This window comes from Oxyura jamaicensis, chromosome 1, assembly GCF_011077185.1.
Source record: "Oxyura jamaicensis isolate SHBP4307 breed ruddy duck chromosome 1, BPBGC_Ojam_1.0, whole genome shotgun sequence".
In the NCBI taxonomy this organism is placed as follows: Eukaryota; Metazoa; Chordata; class Aves; order Anseriformes; family Anatidae; genus Oxyura; species Oxyura jamaicensis.
The window spans coordinates 53,117,695-53,134,332 of record NC_048893.1 but is presented as its reverse complement, the minus strand read 5'-3'; the positions used below and the strand labels follow the sequence as shown (position 1 = coordinate 53,134,332).

General features: G+C 57.2%; 2 protein-coding genes and 1 long non-coding RNA gene across 4 annotated transcripts in view; 1 reads left to right on the top strand and 2 right to left on the bottom strand.

The window, feature by feature from the left end:
- NPTXR (neuronal pentraxin receptor) overlaps positions 1 to 7,573 on the bottom strand; it is a 13,267-nt gene extending 5,694 nt beyond the window's left edge. The window contains exons 1-2 of the mRNA XM_035339022.1: positions 7,481 to 7,573; positions 7,017 to 7,441 (exon numbers count right to left, since the gene is read on the bottom strand). Coding sequence (XP_035194913.1) covers positions 7,017 to 7,441; positions 7,481 to 7,530 — 475 coding nt within the window. The 5' untranslated portion in view covers positions 7,531 to 7,573. The remainder of the gene's footprint in view (positions 1 to 7,016; positions 7,442 to 7,480) is intronic.
- On the top strand, positions 4,168 to 6,653 carry LOC118174067. Its single transcript, XR_004754524.1, has 2 exons — positions 4,168 to 6,118; positions 6,542 to 6,653. It is a non-coding gene; the product is annotated as an uncharacterized LOC118174067 (long non-coding RNA).
- A 152-nt stretch (positions 7,574 to 7,725) lies between the features above and the next one.
- Positions 7,726 to 16,638, bottom strand: part of CBX6 (chromobox 6) — a 28,393-nt gene continuing 19,480 nt past the window's right edge. Inside the window, exons 3-5 of one of the 2 annotated variants that reach the window (XM_035339041.1) lie at positions 16,193 to 16,258; positions 15,959 to 16,025; positions 7,726 to 8,679 (exon numbers count right to left, since the gene is read on the bottom strand). In XM_035339041.1, the coding sequence (XP_035194932.1) occupies positions 7,756 to 8,679; positions 15,959 to 16,025; positions 16,193 to 16,258 (1,057 nt within the window). In that variant the 3' untranslated portion in view covers positions 7,726 to 7,755. Of the gene's footprint in view, positions 8,734 to 15,958; positions 16,026 to 16,192; positions 16,259 to 16,638 lie in introns of both variants that reach the window. The other variant, XM_035339033.1, reaches the window with a different exon arrangement.

Below are 16,638 nucleotides of genomic sequence, written 5' to 3'. Positions count from 1 at the left end.
CCCCCCCCCCCCCGAAAACAGCACCGAGAAATAAGGGGATAAAGGGGTTTGGGAAGGGGGCGATGCTCAGGTAAGCATCCTGCCCCTGCTCCGCCTTGGCTCCTGCCAAGCCTTCATCCTGTCTTACCTGGGGCTCTGCAGGGTCTGCATAGTGCACAAACCCGCTTCCAGCCCGGCTGCCTTTATTTCTTTACTTCACTTCCCAATAAACGTGTCTCGTGTCACCTCACCCCCATTGCTGGGGCTGTGTGCGCCAGCGCACTCAGGCAAAACCTCACCGACGTCCGCGTGTCCCACCCAGGCCGGAATCCACCTCTCTGGCCTTCCTCCTGCTCCAAAACACGCGGCTGAGACGGCTTCATCGGCAGGAGGAGGCAGAAGAGCTGCCCCGGGATGCCCCACTGGCTTTTTGCCACTCGGTGAGCCTGGCACAAGCGACACAAAATCTTGGCCGTGCTCTGCTTCGGCAGGCAGCGATCCCTGCCAGGAGCACGCCGCTTCTGGAGAGGGCTGCCCCAGGGCTTCGTGAGCCTCGGATGCTGGAGATGTTCCCCAGGTGGCAAAACAGGGATCCTCCCCCAGCCAACCCCTCGGGCCAAGACCCGAGTCATGTCAGGGAACAGCAGCGGTAAGGGGATTGGGGGTCAGTGGTCACCTCACAGGGCACCGGGCACTGGCTGTGCCTAGAAACTACCCAGAAAGGATGAAGTCACCATGGCTCGCACCGTGGATCTCCCATGCCAGCCCTCGTTGCCCCAAACCACCCCCTTTTCCCATCACAGCTCAGAACAGAGCCGACATTTCCCGTTGCCCCCTTCCCCCCAGGCCCCATCACAACCCCCCGAGAACAACACCCACATGTGGAATGTAACAATTTATTGGGGTTAATTTTTTTTTTCATTTTTTTTTTTTTCCTTTTTCTTTTTTAACTCCCCATTTCTGGCATTGATACAATATTCAAGAGCAGCAGAAAGAACAAAATGTACAAGAATACAAGAGTAATTAGCACAACCCCCACCCCCAAAACCTGGAGCAAACCAGTTTTCTTTGCGGGAAGCGCCAGGGGAAGGGGCGATTCAATCGCCCCTCCGGCGGCTGTGCCTCCCACCCATCCGCTCTAGACAGAGTTTAGCCAGCTGGGAACTGGATTAAAAACAAAAATAACCAAAACAGAACAAACAAAAAAAAAAAAAAAACAAAACCACCAAAAACCAGAACAAAAGCGAACACTATTTCAAATGAAAATTGCAAGACAAAAAAAATATATATATAGATATACAATTCATCCGTGCACAATTCTTAAATGCATTTTTTTTTTTCAAAATAAAAAAAAAAATTACAAGATACTTATTTAGGTTTGTTTTAAATTAAAAAAAAAAAATGACCGCCTTCACTCTGTATGCCAAGTGAGGGGAAATGAAGAGACAGATGGGGTGCACCAGAACCACCAGCACTCTAGGAGTTAGTTCTGACCTTCTCTAAGAGAAAGGAAAAGGCTCTGGTGCTGCCAAAACTCAAGCGCAGGCAGGATCTGAAGCACCCGAGTACCACAGAGCTCAGCGGGGCACCTTTTGCCTGCTTGGCGTTAGCGGAGTCGCAGGAATCTGCGGGATTCGAGCCTCAGCTTGGCACTGGGGAAGGTGAAAGGAAGAAACAGATGAGGCAGGCCCCTGTCCTCCACCACCACTGGACAACTTTCTACCCAAAAGGGAAACAAACAAAAACAAAGAAAAAAAATCCCAAAGTAGAGAGGGAGTCCTCTGCTCTTGAGGAGCAAACAAGGCTTCGCGGCAGGGGATGGGGGAAGAGGAGGGGAGGACAGCAAACCAAGCTAATGGGGGCAAGAAGGGGGCCCAGGCATGACGACTTTTTCCTAACACGAGTTATCACGGCGAATTTTTCTTTTTTGTTCTGTTTGAGAACTTGACCTAAGACCACGTCTGCAGCGGGCTCGCCCCTTCGGCCACCCAGCTGCCGAGGAGAACCTACCTGCCACATCTCTGCCAGGGGGGCAGCTCCTGCTCTGTGCTTTCCGGTCCTAAATCTCCCCTCGGAGGGACAGGATTTCAAGGAAATTTTTCAAGGGATTTCCTCAGAGGGACCCTCACCCGGGAACAGCCCCGGAGAGGCTCCACTTCGCACCGCACAGAGGCTGGGAGGGACAGAAGAGCTGCTGGAGGCAGCCTGGTCTCCCGCGGGCAGACCAAGAACACCTTTCACTGCTGGAAGGAGAAGTTTGAAGAAAAGAACTCGAAGCCCTGTGGCAGCTTGTTAAGCTCGGCAGCCGGGACAGAGAGCGCTTTGGACTCGCTGCACAGAGCGCGCGCGGAGTGGCCGGTGCCGAAGGTCCTGCATGGGGCAATGCTGAGAGGGGAGAAACGTAGAGGACGGACGGGCAAAGGTGGGAGAGGGCGAGGACGGAGACAGGCTGACACCTCCACCCGTCTATACCCCCAGAAAGAAACCCTACGCATTGTGCTCTGGGAAGGACCTTACGAGTCTTCTAAAATAAAACCAGCTGTTTGCCCAAACCCAGAGAATCACGATGCTTGCTGGAGTTGCCTAGGGAAGGAAGAACAGGCAGGGAGAGGGGGATTTCCGAACCAGCACTCGGCCCCCTCCAGCCCCGTGCCAACACCATGGGATCCAGGCACCCCCCGCTGGGTCGTGGCAGGGAGGCGGAGGCACAGGGTGGCAAAACCCCTGCGGAAAGGCAACGAACCGCGAGGGAACCTCGAGCCCAGGGGCAGCCCAAAGCCCGTCCTAAAAAAAAAATAAAATAAAAACCAAACCTCAGAAAAACGCGGCCTGGGGAGCACGGCGTGGGATGGGGTGGCGGGGAGAGCGGGGTGGTGGCAGAGGGGAGGGGGCGTTCCTTTTATATTCATATATTTCTGTGTAAAAAAGTAAATAAGATCCCAGCTCTTGCACGATTATTGGGCGATTGGAAAATGCAGCAAAAGCAAGCGACATTGGAGTAAAAGGATGCGCCAGGCAAGGAGGAAGAAGGTCTTGTCAGAAGGTGGGGGAGGAGGCGAGGGGAAAAAACCAAGCACTTAGCCAGACACGCGCTCCAGGTTTGTTACACCTCCCTGGGGAGAAAGATCTGCTCCCCAGCCGTCTCACTAATGCCACAGACTGGGCAGATGCAGGGGGGGACTTGGGACAGCACCCCCAGCACGGCACAGCCCAGAGAAAGCTTTTCCTCTTCTGCCAGGAGGCCCCCCCAAAAGGTGGTCACCTCCGGGCGCCGGGAGCTGCCCAAAACCTCCTCTACAAAGAGGGGCTGGGAAGGGGAGTGAAATCCCTAGGAAGACTCAGCTCAGAGACAGCTCCTACCTGGTAAAGAGCGGGATTGGGTTTCGTTACTTCGTTATTATTATTTCATAAATCTCCCTGGGAACGTCGGTACGGGGAGACGTGGAGAAACGCTCCTCCGAAAACAAGAAATCAAGCCGTGGCTCACCACAGCCGGGCCCGCTCACCACAGCCTGTTTTCCCCGTTTTCCACCCCGAAAGGAGCTCGCATCTCACCGGCTTCACGCCTCCCTAGTCCCGCTCTGCTCGGCGAGGAGGGAAGAGAGCACGAGACGGGCGGCTGCCGAGCTGGAGGCTGTGGGAAGCACTGAGAGACCTCGACGGGTAGAGAGAAAGAGAGAGAAGAGGAAGCTCCCGAGAACAGCAGAGGCTGTGGGAGGCGTCGGTACATCCGTCGCCTGCCATCGCGGAGCCGAGGGCGCCGGAGAAGTCCGGGCGAGGAGAACTGTCCTAGCGTCGTCCCCTGCCCGCCACCTTCTGTTCAGGCTCCAACATCTGGTGGCTCCCACGCACCAGACGAACGCGCAGCGGACATCTCGGCTGGGGAAGCCAGCGCCCGCCCGCTGCCTCCCCGCTTCGAGGAAATGTTAGGGACGCTCTTCCCTCCTGCCCGCCGAGGCTGGAGGGGAAGATTGCAGCCCTGCTCAAGCAAAATCCCATCGGGGCCCTCCTCTCGCCTCCCCGAAGCCTCGAGAAGAGGGCATGCCTCTGGGCAAAGACTTCTGAGCACACGAGGCAGCGCCTTCACCCGCCCCCGAAGGTCTGGCTGCAGCCAGAGAGGGGACGCCGCACTGCACGCAGCCGGGGCTCGGTTCTCCGTCCCGATGGGGTGGATCCTGCGTGAAAAATGGCACCGGGAAAAGCTCAGAGACCCCAGACGGAGGGGAGGCGGGTCTGCTTCTCAGGAGGTGAGCCCCCGCCGGGTTTAATCCTGCGTGGGCTCGGGGGAGGGAAAGGAGAAGAGACGGCGATTAGGCAGGGAAGGTACATGCCCACCCCAAATCTAGCAGCTTGCTGTGCATGCAAAGTTAAGTCAACTGTTTCCGTGCTGCGGGCCTGGCCCGCGCTCAGGCAGAACGAGGGCCGGCCGTGGCTGAAGGCCGGGGAAAAAAAAACCATTTGGAGACTCCACCTTAGCTCACAGGAGAGGGATGGGAGGGAAGGGAACTCACTCCGACACTCGGGAGGCAAGGACGGGAAGGGTTTGCAGACAGGGTTCCTCCAACACGCAACTTGCCTTTTTCAGCTAGGAGATGGCTGCTCAGTCCCAAGAATGCCTTTCCCTCCAGTTCAAGCAAGCCAAACGCCATCCCAGACACGCATGCTTCGATACTACAAAATACTCTTTTCTCTAAGGACCATCTAAAACCACTACAGTTTGTGCAATCACTGCATTTATTATTCATTTTTAAACTCTCTCTCTCGCTCGCTCTCTCTCGCGCTCTCTCTCCCTGTAGAAATTTTTTTTAAGCTTTTCTTTTTTTATGCAAAACTAATCATTTCACTTTTTCCACTCCATCATAAAATCTCCTCTAAAAACACGACGACAAGAGAACAAACATGGCACAGACACAGAGAATTATCTCCCTGTTTTTTTTTTTTTTTAGTTTTCCTCGGGGTTACGGGGAAGGGAAGGGGATACTTTCAAATAAACTCCTCCCTCCACCCCACGCCCTTCCTAAAGGGCACGGGGAGATCTTTTCCTCCCATCTCCGCTACAGAGCATGGGCAAAAATTTCGGAGGGGGAGCGTAACCCACGTGAATACGAAGGTCGGTTAGTCAGCCCCAAGCGGCTCGTCCACCTGAGGGAACTTTTGAGGCTGCTGCTGCCTTCGAGTTAGCAGACCTAACCCGAAAAGAGCACGGGATCTTTGTTTCAGATCCAGAGGTTCAGGGTTTGGTTCCCACCTGGTGACCCCCCCGGGGGGAGATGCGTCACGCAAGCAGTCGAGCTGTGTCTGCAAGCCGGACCAGACTCCTTTTCTTCCTCCACAGAGAGGATCTACCGCACGAGTCCCTCTGCCACAACCAGCCCCCCCGTCTCCTCACCACAGGAAGAAGGTCCTCGCGGAGTGTCCCTACAACAACCCACTGTTTTGCTCTTCACAGACAGTTCCCCTTGCTTGTCACTCTGGAGAAAGGCAAAAACCCTTCGATTAAACAATTCCTGCCCCCCGCCCCCAAAGAACACCGTACAAGAGACACTGGGGAAAAGAATTCTGCCAAGCGAACGCATCTTGGCCAAAACACATCGAGAGTTTCCTATTAAAGTTCCCTTTTATCTCCCACTTAAACGCTTCGGTTTGTTTGTTTGTTTTCAGAACCTCATTACCACAAAACGAAACACGTCACCACACGCACACCAAACAGCAACTTAACAACCTAAAGTGACTGGCCGGTTTGCATCCACCCCACAGAGAAGCTCCTCTTATCCTGCAGCCTCCAAACGGTTGAGTTTTGTTGTTGTTGAGCAGGGGAATAAGGGAAATATCTCCTTGCTACTTCCCGAAGAGCTTTTCCCTGAAGTACAAACTGTGAAGCTGCAGTCGCATGGATAGGCTATGCTAAAATAAGGGATCCCCGGGTGTGCCAGGCACAGGAAAGATGCAAAAGTAAAGACACAAAGAATACAGGCAGGTATTAATACAGACACGCACACGAGTCCAACGAGTTATAGGAAGCCTTAGCTTGGTGAATGGATCGGGGAAGTCTCTTTCTCCCTGCCCCTAAGCTTCAGCTGTGAATGCGACCGCAAAAGCGTCCACTGAGCTCTTAAAACGAGGAAAGGAAAAGGAAGAGGTGTGCCAAGGGGGGAGCTCCCGAGCAGAGGGAGTTTCCTTCCTCCACCCTTTTCCACCTCTGCACCACGTACGTAGAGGTAAAAACCCCCGGCCCCGTCCCAGTGATGGGGACGGGGCTGAGAGGCGAGGCTCTCCCACGGGTCGATCCGTCAGCACCTCTTCGCCTTGTCCCTACAGCCCAGCCACATGCAAGAAGGGGAGAAAGGAGAGCAAAGGAGCGGCATCTCTCCCTGAAGCCTACGGCTGACACGGCGTCGAGCAAGCCAGAAGAGGCAGGAGAAGGAGAGAGCCTGTTCTGGACACGAACAAGGGTGGTTAAGGAAAAGAGGGAGCTGTGGGGAAAAGGGCTAGCTGCGGTCTTGCTCCTACTCGCTAGGGACAAAGAGAAGGGATTTGTAGATCGACCCAGGGGTGCTCTCAGGGGAGAGAACCAGCACACGTGCTTCTGATGCGGGAGAGAGTTATTTCTTGTCAGCACCTTTGGAGGACAGTTGTACGGGCCCTTTCAGATCCCGAAATGACAGCGGGGAGCCCTCTTCCAGGCCGCTCTCGGCACAGAAAGGAGAGAGGAAAGGAAGCGGGAAGAGCAAGCCGTCCACCTCGGCGTCCTCCCGTCCCTCTGAGGGAGCAGGGGGGAGCGGAGAGGTCGAGGGGAAGCTCACGCAGCGGCAGGGGAGCAGCCCTGCCAGCGCCTCCCCTCCCCGGCTGCGGGACGGACGCACGGCCTAACTCCCGCTCCCACCACAGAAGGGCCGGGGGGGAGGACATTTCATGCCCTCTCCCCCAGGCAAGTGCAAGTGATGAACGCCAGGAGGAAGATCTGGCTGGAAGCAGGCTCCTCTTCTCTCCCCTCTCCCCCCTGCAAGGCTGAGCGAGTCGGAAGATGCGGGAGGAGGAGGAGGGAGCAGGCCACCTGAAAGCGGCCGCACAACTGCCAAGGTAGCACCAATAGTTCGAGGGAAGGGGAAGCCAGCGTGGGACGGTTTGCGGCGTGGGGCAGCCCCACGGCCCCAGCTTTGTCACCGGCACCTTCCAGGCACGGCGCTTCGCCTCACGCCCCTCTCCTCCTTGTCCCGGGGGGCCTGGAGCAGCCGCCGCAGCACAGGAGATGGCGGATCCAGGCCGCGGGCCAAGGAGGGCGAGGACGGTAGGGTCGGTGTCGTGGCGGGGGGGAACAGAGGAATGGAAGAGACTGCATGCACCGTGGGGGGGAAGGCTCAGGGGGTGGGGGCTCCAGTCCTCTTCCATCCGTCCCTCAAGGCTCCGGAGCTCCTCTGCAGTTTTTTGTCGAAGATGGAAGGGGGAGGAGGGGGAAGAATGGCTTCCCCACTGCCCCCACGGGCGCACGCACACGCTCAGCCCCAAAGGCTCCACCGCCGGTTGGACAACACCACACTCAAGGACAAACATCCACGCCCCAGCCCCACCGCCGCCTCCTCCGCCTCCCGCTCCCCCCCCAGCACGGCGCTCCAGCCTCTGGGCAGGAGGGGAGGAAGAGGAGGAGGAGGAAGGGCGGCCGTGAGGGACGAGGGACAGCGCAGGGGAGAAGGAGAGAACCAAGGACAGCCATTCACACCACGACTTCTGGCAGGCAGAGCTCCCCCCACGCCCCTGGAGCAGGGGGACCTGGCTCGCTCACTTGCTGCCGCCTCCCCCGCCGCCCGCCGCCGCCGCCACCTTCTCGAAATCCTCCGCGTTGCAGAACTCCTTGATGGTGACCGTGAGGAGGTTGCTGGTGACATCCGTGACCACCACGTTAGAGCAAGGGGACATCTCGGGACGCCAGTCGCCAGCCTCCTGCTCCGGCTCGGAAGAAGAAAGGGACAAGGAAGGCGTCTGCCCCCCGCCGCAGCCTCCCGGGGGAGAACGCTTGCTGGTGGCAGCCGACTCGGGTGGGATCGAGAGGTCGAGGACCTCCGACTCGCGCCAGTTGGGGATGGCCGGGCTGAGGGTCTCGGGAAGCAGCTTGGGAGGGGAATCATCTGGGTCGGACGAGGAGTGGGGGGCAGGCGACGGGCAGCCGGAGGAGCTGGAGCTGGGGGCATCGTACGGGGTGGAGCCCATCATGAGCCCACAGGAGGCCGCCTGGGAACCTTCAGCCTCCCCTTTGCCTTCGAGGGAGGGGGCGGGCGCGGCGGACGGCTTGTTGTAGAGCGAGAAGCCGCCGAACTTCATGTGGCGGATCTGGGTGCGGAGGACGCTCTCGCTGAACTTTTTGCTCTTGCCGATGACGCGGTTTCGGGACGGGATCTTGGGCCGAGCCAGGGCCCCGGTCCCGTTGGCCGGCTTGCCACCTTTGTCAATGACTTTGAGGTTGAGGATGATGCGGCTGCGCTTGGGCTCGCGGGGCTTCACCTTGCGGTTAATGATGCGGACCGTCTCCGAGAAGGGCGAGACGGGAGGACGGATGCCGGCCCCGCCGCCCACGCTCCCCCCGTTCTGGGGGTCCGGGCGAGGCAGGGGGCGCCGGGACATGCGGTGGCATCGCCGGATGTCTTTCTTGAGCCGGTGCACCGCGGCGCTGGAGTGGAGCTTGGGAGACGAGGTGCTAGAACCAGGCTTGACAGAAAAGTGTACATCCCCAATGTGGAGGGCCTCCGCTTGGGCCCGAGCCTGCGGTGGTGGGGAGAGAGAAAAAAAAACAGGGTCAGAGAGGTAGCCTAGGCACAGCCACGTTCTGTCCCCAGCCTGCCATCGAGTTCGCGTCCCGAACTAAAATCCGGTCTCAAGAGAGGGGGCTCATTTCCCTGTCCTCTGGAAACGAGCAGGAGATGAGGGGAAGGCAGAGAGTACTACATCCAGTCTGCTTTTCCCCTCCCCCAAGACATATCTGCTCTTCCACTAAGCACAGCAGGTCTTGAGAAACAAAGATGAAGGTGGGTGAGGGCGGTCTGACAAAGTTGTCTTTGCTAAGCACAAGAAGCACAGAGACCCAAAGCTTAATTTTTAATGAGAGACCACAGACAGGTTGCTGATCCCTGCTCTGCTGTGTGAACAAGGTCCGATGTTCAAAGCCGGAGCTCGAGCGAAGTTTAACTGCACCTCCAAGGAAGACACTGCTTTGGCCTTTTGAACACTACCTTTTAAAAGCTGTTAATGAAACAGCAGGAGCAGCACTGGCTTAACCGCTTGGTGCCAGCCCCCCAAGAGGCAGGGCAGAGGAACAAGACTTCCAAGCTCTTCTGTCCCTTGGAGGCAGTGCCCTGGTTCACGAATCAGGGACACGGGAGCAATTTCAACCCCATCCTCATCCCCCCTCGGTGGTGGCCACAGGCAGAAGCAACCCGCGGGTTGATGGGGCGAGCCCCCTTTCCCGTCACCCGTCCAGCGAGCAGCTTTCCCCATCTCGTGGGCACAACCAGAACTGCAGTGCTGCAAGCCAGCTGCTTTTCTTCCCCAACTTTTCTCTCTGCTTGCCCCCTCACGCAAGCCAAGACCGGGATGGCCGCCTGCCAGCTCAGAGCTTAAGCACTCCAACACCACCTCCTTTGTCGCCCTGCAGGCTGTGCCTCCTACCGAAGAAACGCCTGGGGAAAAAAATGTTCTTGTAAAGGCAGCAATCTAACAGATCTAAGCAAGGGGCCCAGGCCTGCCCTTGCACAATGAGCTCAGAGCCGCGTCCCCGGAGAGCTCTGCTGTCACCCTGTGCCCCTCGCCTCCCACCGAGGTCCCAACAAGAACCACAGACCTTGGACGAGCAGGGAGCGGGGACGTGAAGACATTTTGTTCCTCCCTGGCTAACGCTGGGTCGTTCCCTTACATCCTGGCTGTAAAAGGACTGCAAGGATGAGGCCTCCTTCCCCTGCTGTATGTGAAAATGCAGACTGAAGGTTCGCCTGCACCAGGGATTCAGCCTCACGCATCACTCCACACCCAAAACAGTTCAGAAAATGGATAGACACGGATCTGTCTCAGGCATCCAACAGGCTGGAGCACAGCAGCAGCTCCGGATGAATTCCCTGCCCCATGCCTCAACTCCCCGTGCTCCTACCCCAACCACCCACGGCACGGAGACCCCTTCAGAAGGGTACGGGCACAGACAGACGCACGTTTAGGGCTGTCCTCGCTGCTCCTCTTCACAGGTCCCTCTGAAGCAGATGGCGGACACCAGGACAAAAAGCTGCAGCTTGCTTTCCGACGTTACATACCAGCACGGACTGGGTTAGGAACTTTATTCTTCCTTCCCCATCGCAGACAGCCCTTCCAGCGCTGCTGCTCTTATGCGTTGGGCTTCTCGCCAATTTACCACTGCTTAGTGGACAGCAAAGTGCGACACGACGTCCTGTTCCAACGCACAGGACCGGGAAGCCAGACACACAGACATCCTTCAGGGCCTCTCCTGCTGCGTGTCTTCTAGATGAACTCGCTGGCAACGACCTCGCCTCGCACCGAGGGGCTCTGCCTGCTCCGTGCCCCGCAGAGCGGACTCTGAGTGTGGCTGGCTCACAAGGCTGCCTCTATCGCCCACCTGAGAAAGCAGCACGCCTTCCCCCACTGCTCCCTGGTTTAGAGGAAGCCACCACAAACACCCACGGATGCCTTCCACACCCCAAACCTCTCAGTGAAGTTTCTCATCAACCATGAGAAACTAAGAATGGTAACGCTGGGAGCGGTGCTGCTTGGCCACTTGCAAAGTCCTGCTGCTGTCACGCTTTCTGCACATCAATCTGCTCCTGTCCTGTCTTGACGGAGATCTGTCTTTGCTTTGTGCTTATGGAGCAGCTAGCACCCAGCATCGGTCCATGCCCAGGACTCTCCCAGTGTGCCACGACAACTAGACCTCCTTCATTTACTGTGTGTCTGCATTTCCAGTTACTTCTGGGGCACTTCTTCAAGGCTCAAGCTGCCTCTCACTCACGTTTCACCTCTCTGCATTCACTATATCCGTTTTGGTGCTCTCCACGCAGACTACATGAACCGTTGACCTCCTTGGCTGAACTGTTAAGAGAGAGGGTGAGCAGGGAGCTCCCCAGGTGCTACGCTGCTGTTCCCAGGGCCCAGCTTCAACGCCAGTTCCAAAGAACGATATGCAAATCTGCAGGTTACCTTGAGCTTGTTTCTCCAGGTAAGGTTTCAAGAAAAATAGTATCGGATGCTCTATCTAGGACCAGCCCCCACAGCCCTCTCTCACTTGCGAAGCTCTGTATTCCTGCCGCGGGATCAGGTTTATTCAGGCATCAACTACACGGCCTCCGGTCCCTTCCCTGCAGAGCACAGGGTGTTTTCTGGGCTCAGTTATTTCCTTCCCTTGCTTCCAACTTCAAGCAACGTGCAGCTGCTGTTTCCAGGAGACTCAGCGTGCAGGTTTAGCTGCTGGAAACGTACCTCTCCCTGTTACAGGTGCGTTACTCTGCCACGCTCGAGAGCTGTACGAACACCAGGTCTTTGAAAACAAACCTGTTCCATCCTCTCAGCCGTGCCACCGGGTTGTGACTCAGCCGAGAACTGTTCCAAAGGGGAACTACCTCGTTGCGTCTGGCTGTTTTCACCCGCAGGATTTGCTCACCGCTGAAGAAGTGCTCAGCACGTACGTGAAGTAATTCGCTCTCTGCTTACAGCTCAGCCTACATCAGGAGGCAGCTTCTGGAGGCTTGCTGCAGTGCTCTGTCACGAGAGCGAGGCAATTGCTAGGATCGCTTCCCTTCCCCCCGCTTCCCTTTTGGGATATGTATCACCTTTATTTAGCTTGTACAGCTCCTTCCCATTGCCTCTGGGAACTAGTATTATCTCCCTTGTTCCCTACTATTTCTGAATAAATGTCCCTTGAGGCCCAGCGAGCATATTTGTTCATTCATTCCCCTAACGCACTGAGGCGCACAAGCACGTACGCTGACACGTGCCTCGTGAAGGCTTGCTTACCTGATTTGTATCAGAACCTTCGCAAGGTCTTTTTTTGTTTTCCTTCCCGATCACAAAGCAACAGAGTTCTGGTTAATTATTTCAGAGCCGAGCGATTTCCCGTAGCACTGCTGCACCACAGCAGCGCTACTCTCTCGCACATTGCTGGTCCTGCTTTGTCTTTTATTCTCCACCTGCGTTCCCACAGTCCGTGTTCCAAACGGCACTTGCAAGAGCTCTTCTTTCCCCTTTCTGGCTGCCGTTCTGCCTTTTTATTGCCCTTTTTCTTCTGCAGCCTTCCAAGCGGCAAGGCAACAGCGAGCCAGTTCGCAGCATAGTTCTCCCAAGCAACACCGCCGTCAACCAAAGTTTCCCTCCTGGATGGGGAACAGAATGCTACAAAGGGGAACGGGCTGTTTTCAAACCGCTCGGGGATAATTTACGGACAGGGAGGAGATCAAAAGAAAGCCAGCTCCAACTTCAGAGTTCAAGGAAGGGCGAAGTGACAGAACAACATGCTGCTCGGCCCCTTCTTCCCCCCTCTCCCCCGCTCCGCTCTCGGTTACTTATCTCTCCCTATTAACCTTCTCCAGCCTTTTTCCCTTCGTGTATTTACAGCCACCCCCAACAGGAGTCTTTGCTAGCCACCCACCGAGCCTGGAGGCCGGGCTCTGTCTCTGAATAGCACGCGCTAGACTTTATTAGATTAGCTGGTGAGTTTTGCATTCCTCACAGCGCAGTGCCGAGGGAAAAGCAAAATATAAAGAGCAAACCAAGCAGGGGAGAAGAGGGAGATGACCACAGCGCGCACGAGAGGTTCATGGCTCTTTCTAACCTCGCACAAGCAGCCCCTCCACCCTCAAGCTGAAGGACCTGTCCTCAAGGAAGACTTCTGCCAGACCCTGGAGGAGGGTGAGAGCCTTACGCGCCGCGCTGCCCGTTGCAGACCGAGGGCTCTGCTTCCCAGGCACAAAGCTTGCAGCATACCAGGAGCCTCCCAAGAATTACAGCCTCCCGCCAAGCTTGATCTCAGCTGTGGGAAAGTTTGCCCCTAGCATGCAGAGGATAAAGACCCATTTCCTGCCCAAAAAAACCCTCCGCCGTTGGAATTTGCAGGGGTCCCTTATGGGGCCGGCCATCTTGGTAGCGGTATGGCAGAGCCCGGCCCGTGGTTTCCCTTTGCAGTCTGGTCGAAAGGGCAAGCGGTGCGCAGCTCTCTGCAACAGCAGCCTGGCTCACAAAGGCAGCAGGTGGCTGAAGATGCAGCTTTTCAAAGCTTTTCCCAAGGCGTGGGCCTCTAACCTGCCGGAATGCTTTCTGCAAATCCCCCTGGGTGCCCCTGTCTGCAGCTTTTGACAACCAATCCCTGGATAAACCCATCCCCACCTGCAACCTGAAACACCCACGCAGGCCAGGGGGCAATGGTGTATCGGAGCACGCATTTCCATGCCTTCCTGGAGGCTCAGAAGCCCAAGTCCAAGCACTGACACACGTGGAAGATCCTAGCGAGCCACTGCGTCGAGGGCAGACCAGTCAGCCAAAGCAGTCCTAGGCCAGGCTCCTACTTAAACGTCACTCCATCCAGGCCTAATCTGTTCAGCCAGCAGATCAAAAAGAATATTGTTCTAACTGCCAACTCCAAAGACTCCCTCTGGGAAGCGAGAGTCAAATTTCTTCCCCTGCTTCCGAAATTCTCACTGGCAAGAGATCCTGCAGCCGAGAACCACAAAGGACGCTAGCGATGCGCGAGGCAGAGGCGAGTCCCGCTCGTCCCGTGCCAGCCCTGCGGCGTTATCAGAGGCCACGCCTGCGTCTTCAACAGGTCAGAAGATCTGACCGAGCCGCACGGGGAGCAAACACGACCGGCTGACTAGCGGGCCGGTCCCAGCTGCTTCTCGAGTCGCTCGAGGTTTGCCTGAACAGAGCTCGAACAAGTTCAGGTGGAGCTGGCTGAGACGCGGTTACTTCTCGCTGCCTGGCCCGGGGTGTTATTTTTTAAGGCAGGATCAGAAGTTGAAGAAAAGGGCAAGTCGGAGCACCGGCGGTTTCACCGGCTCTGTCTCCCCAAGCAAACGAAGTGAGAGCGACGGGGCTCTGCCCTGCCCTGCCCAACTGGGCACCAGCCTTCAGGAGAGCACGGCTTCCCCCTCATCTCGTCCCACCTTCTCCAAAGTACCGAGGCAGTTACACAACCCTACGGGTTTTCGGTAACATTTGAGAAGCTGGCAGAAGGAAGATGTGCCACGGAAACGTGTCAGGGATGTGATTCAAAGGATGCTGTTGAATAATTCAGGTTCCAAGTTTGGGAGGTTTTAAAGAGCAAGGGGGAGAAGAGGAGGAATGAGTGGGTTTTGTTGTTTTCTTTTCCCCTTGCTTTTTCTGTGGTTGTTTTTTGTTTGTTTGTTTGAATGAGAACAAAAAATTGGCAACGGATTTTGCCATAACAACTCAGAATCAAAAGGACAGAAACTGGTTATACGTGGTAAAGTCAAAAGCACAGAATAAACAAAGACGAAATACACTCTCCTACCACTGAACAATGCCAGGTGTTACCAATACCAGTATTCTTTAACTCAGAGAACTATTTTAAGCCAGCGGTTTCCCTTTAAGCTTTCCTCTGCATTGTTGGAAACCCAAGCACTAGGGTTTCATTTAATGCGTGACTGCCAGAAAGAGAAAAACCAACTAGTCCAGTTTCCCCGTGCAAAGATTAAGAGGTGGTACCGATCGGCTACGTGTGTAGCTTCTGCATCTGCAGGCTGAGAAACTGTTAGCAGCAGAACAGGCAGGCAAACAACAGAGGAGGAGGACGGATCTATCATCAGGACTTTCCGAGGATTACCGCTGTCCCCTGGGTTTTACTCAGGGCATCAGAACACGCCCGTTCCTGCATTTCTCCTACGTTATGCGCTCTCAGAGCGGAGGAGAGGTGACACCCTACCCCTGGTTGATTCCAGTGCTCATTCAGTTAAAGTGCCACACTAACTTGAGGAAAGCTCCTGCTGCTGTCAGCAAGAGGAGCGCATTAACCTGTTTCACAGCTGGGGAAACAAGCACAAAGGCTAAATGACTTGCCCAAAGCCACAGATTGACTCGGTGATGGAGACGCCTTACTACGCGGCCCACTCTGGCTGTCCCAGGGCTTCGCACTGGATCAAAACCAGGGAAGCTCTGAACTCCCTTGTGTGTCTTAACCATACAAAGGTGCATTGTGCTGCTATGTTCATCTGAAGTCTGTGATCAAGATAGTTGGGGGCGGTTGGGGGGGGGAAAGGAAGGAAAGCAAGGAGTTCTGTCTTAGGGCTAATAAATCCACAGAGCTCGCATAGATGTCACACGGCTACCAGGCTTTTGAATTTAAAAAAAAAATAAGTAACAAATGTAAAGGGAGAGCTGCACTAGGACTCCCTTCGTCATTCTTCGCTGCAAGAAGGCAGAGATGCTACAACGATACCTTCTTGCAAAGGCACAGGGTCTGACAGAGAGCAACTGCAAGCTCCAGCTGCTAGCCTACACAGCGCAGAAACATTCCTCCCCCCCAAAAAAAACACCAACGAAAGCCAGCCTGCAGCTTACGGGATCAAACCACGAGACTCCCGCGGAGCACCTACACGCCGAAACGCCATCGGAAGAGCGCGAGCAGCATCAGGACTCCAGCCACGGCCGCTCGGCGCGCTGCGAAGCCGCAGGGCACGGGCTGGAGGCTGCTGGAGGCAGGGGGGAGCGGGGCAGGCTCGCTCGCTACTGCGACAGCGGCAGAAGGCCGTGAAAGGAGGGGAGAGGATTCCGGAGCAGGGACCGCAGCCTCGCCACGCACAGCCGGGCGCGTGCGAGCGTCCTGCTGGGGCAGCCGCCAGGCACGCAGCCGCCGGGCTCCTGCCTCCCTGCCCCCCGCGTCCCCCCGAGCGGGGCGCGCGGAAGCGCGGTCCTTCCAAGGGCACGGCTCCGCGAGGGGTCTCGAGGCGGCGGGCTAGGCCTGAGTTATTTAAATAAGAGTTACCTTCAGGAGAAAAGTTTTGGGCTTCGGTCCTCTCTTCTTGGGCCCGTACAGCTCCCGTTCCCGTTCCCTTTGGGGAGCCGAAGCGGTGGAGAAGTTAGAACGGGTCCTTGCGGGGGGGGGGGGGGGGGGGCCCCCCGGGGGGCGACGGCCGCGGCCGCCCCCCGTCCTCCCCGCTCGCCCCCGGCCCTGCGGCAGCCCACGGCCGGGGACCCCGCGGGGCCTGGCCCTACTCACTTCTGCTCGAAGGCGGCGATGAGGCGCGAGTCCAGGATGTTCTCCTCGGGCTCCCAGGTGCTGTACCTGCCGGGGCGGGCGGCGAGACAGGAGCGAGGGGTGAGCCCCCAGGACCCCCCCCCACCCCCAAACCCCCCCCCCCCCCCCCCCCCGGGGGGGGGGCCGGCCCCCCCCCGCCGGGGGGGGGGGGGGGGGGGGGAAAGAAGGCACGGCCGGGGGGGGGGGGGGGGGGGGGGGGAATAACGGGAGGCGAGAGCGGGCCGGGGGAGGACCCGAGGCAGGCGGCGGCGCCCCCCCCCCTCCCCGCACCTTTCGGATGCGCCGCTTGATGATGGACTCGGCGGCGAAGACGCGCTCCCCCACTGCAGACAGCTCCATCTTGGGCTCCTCGGCGGCGGCGGCGGCGCCCACAGCCCATAATAATCCCGCCCGCCCGCCTCCCCCCC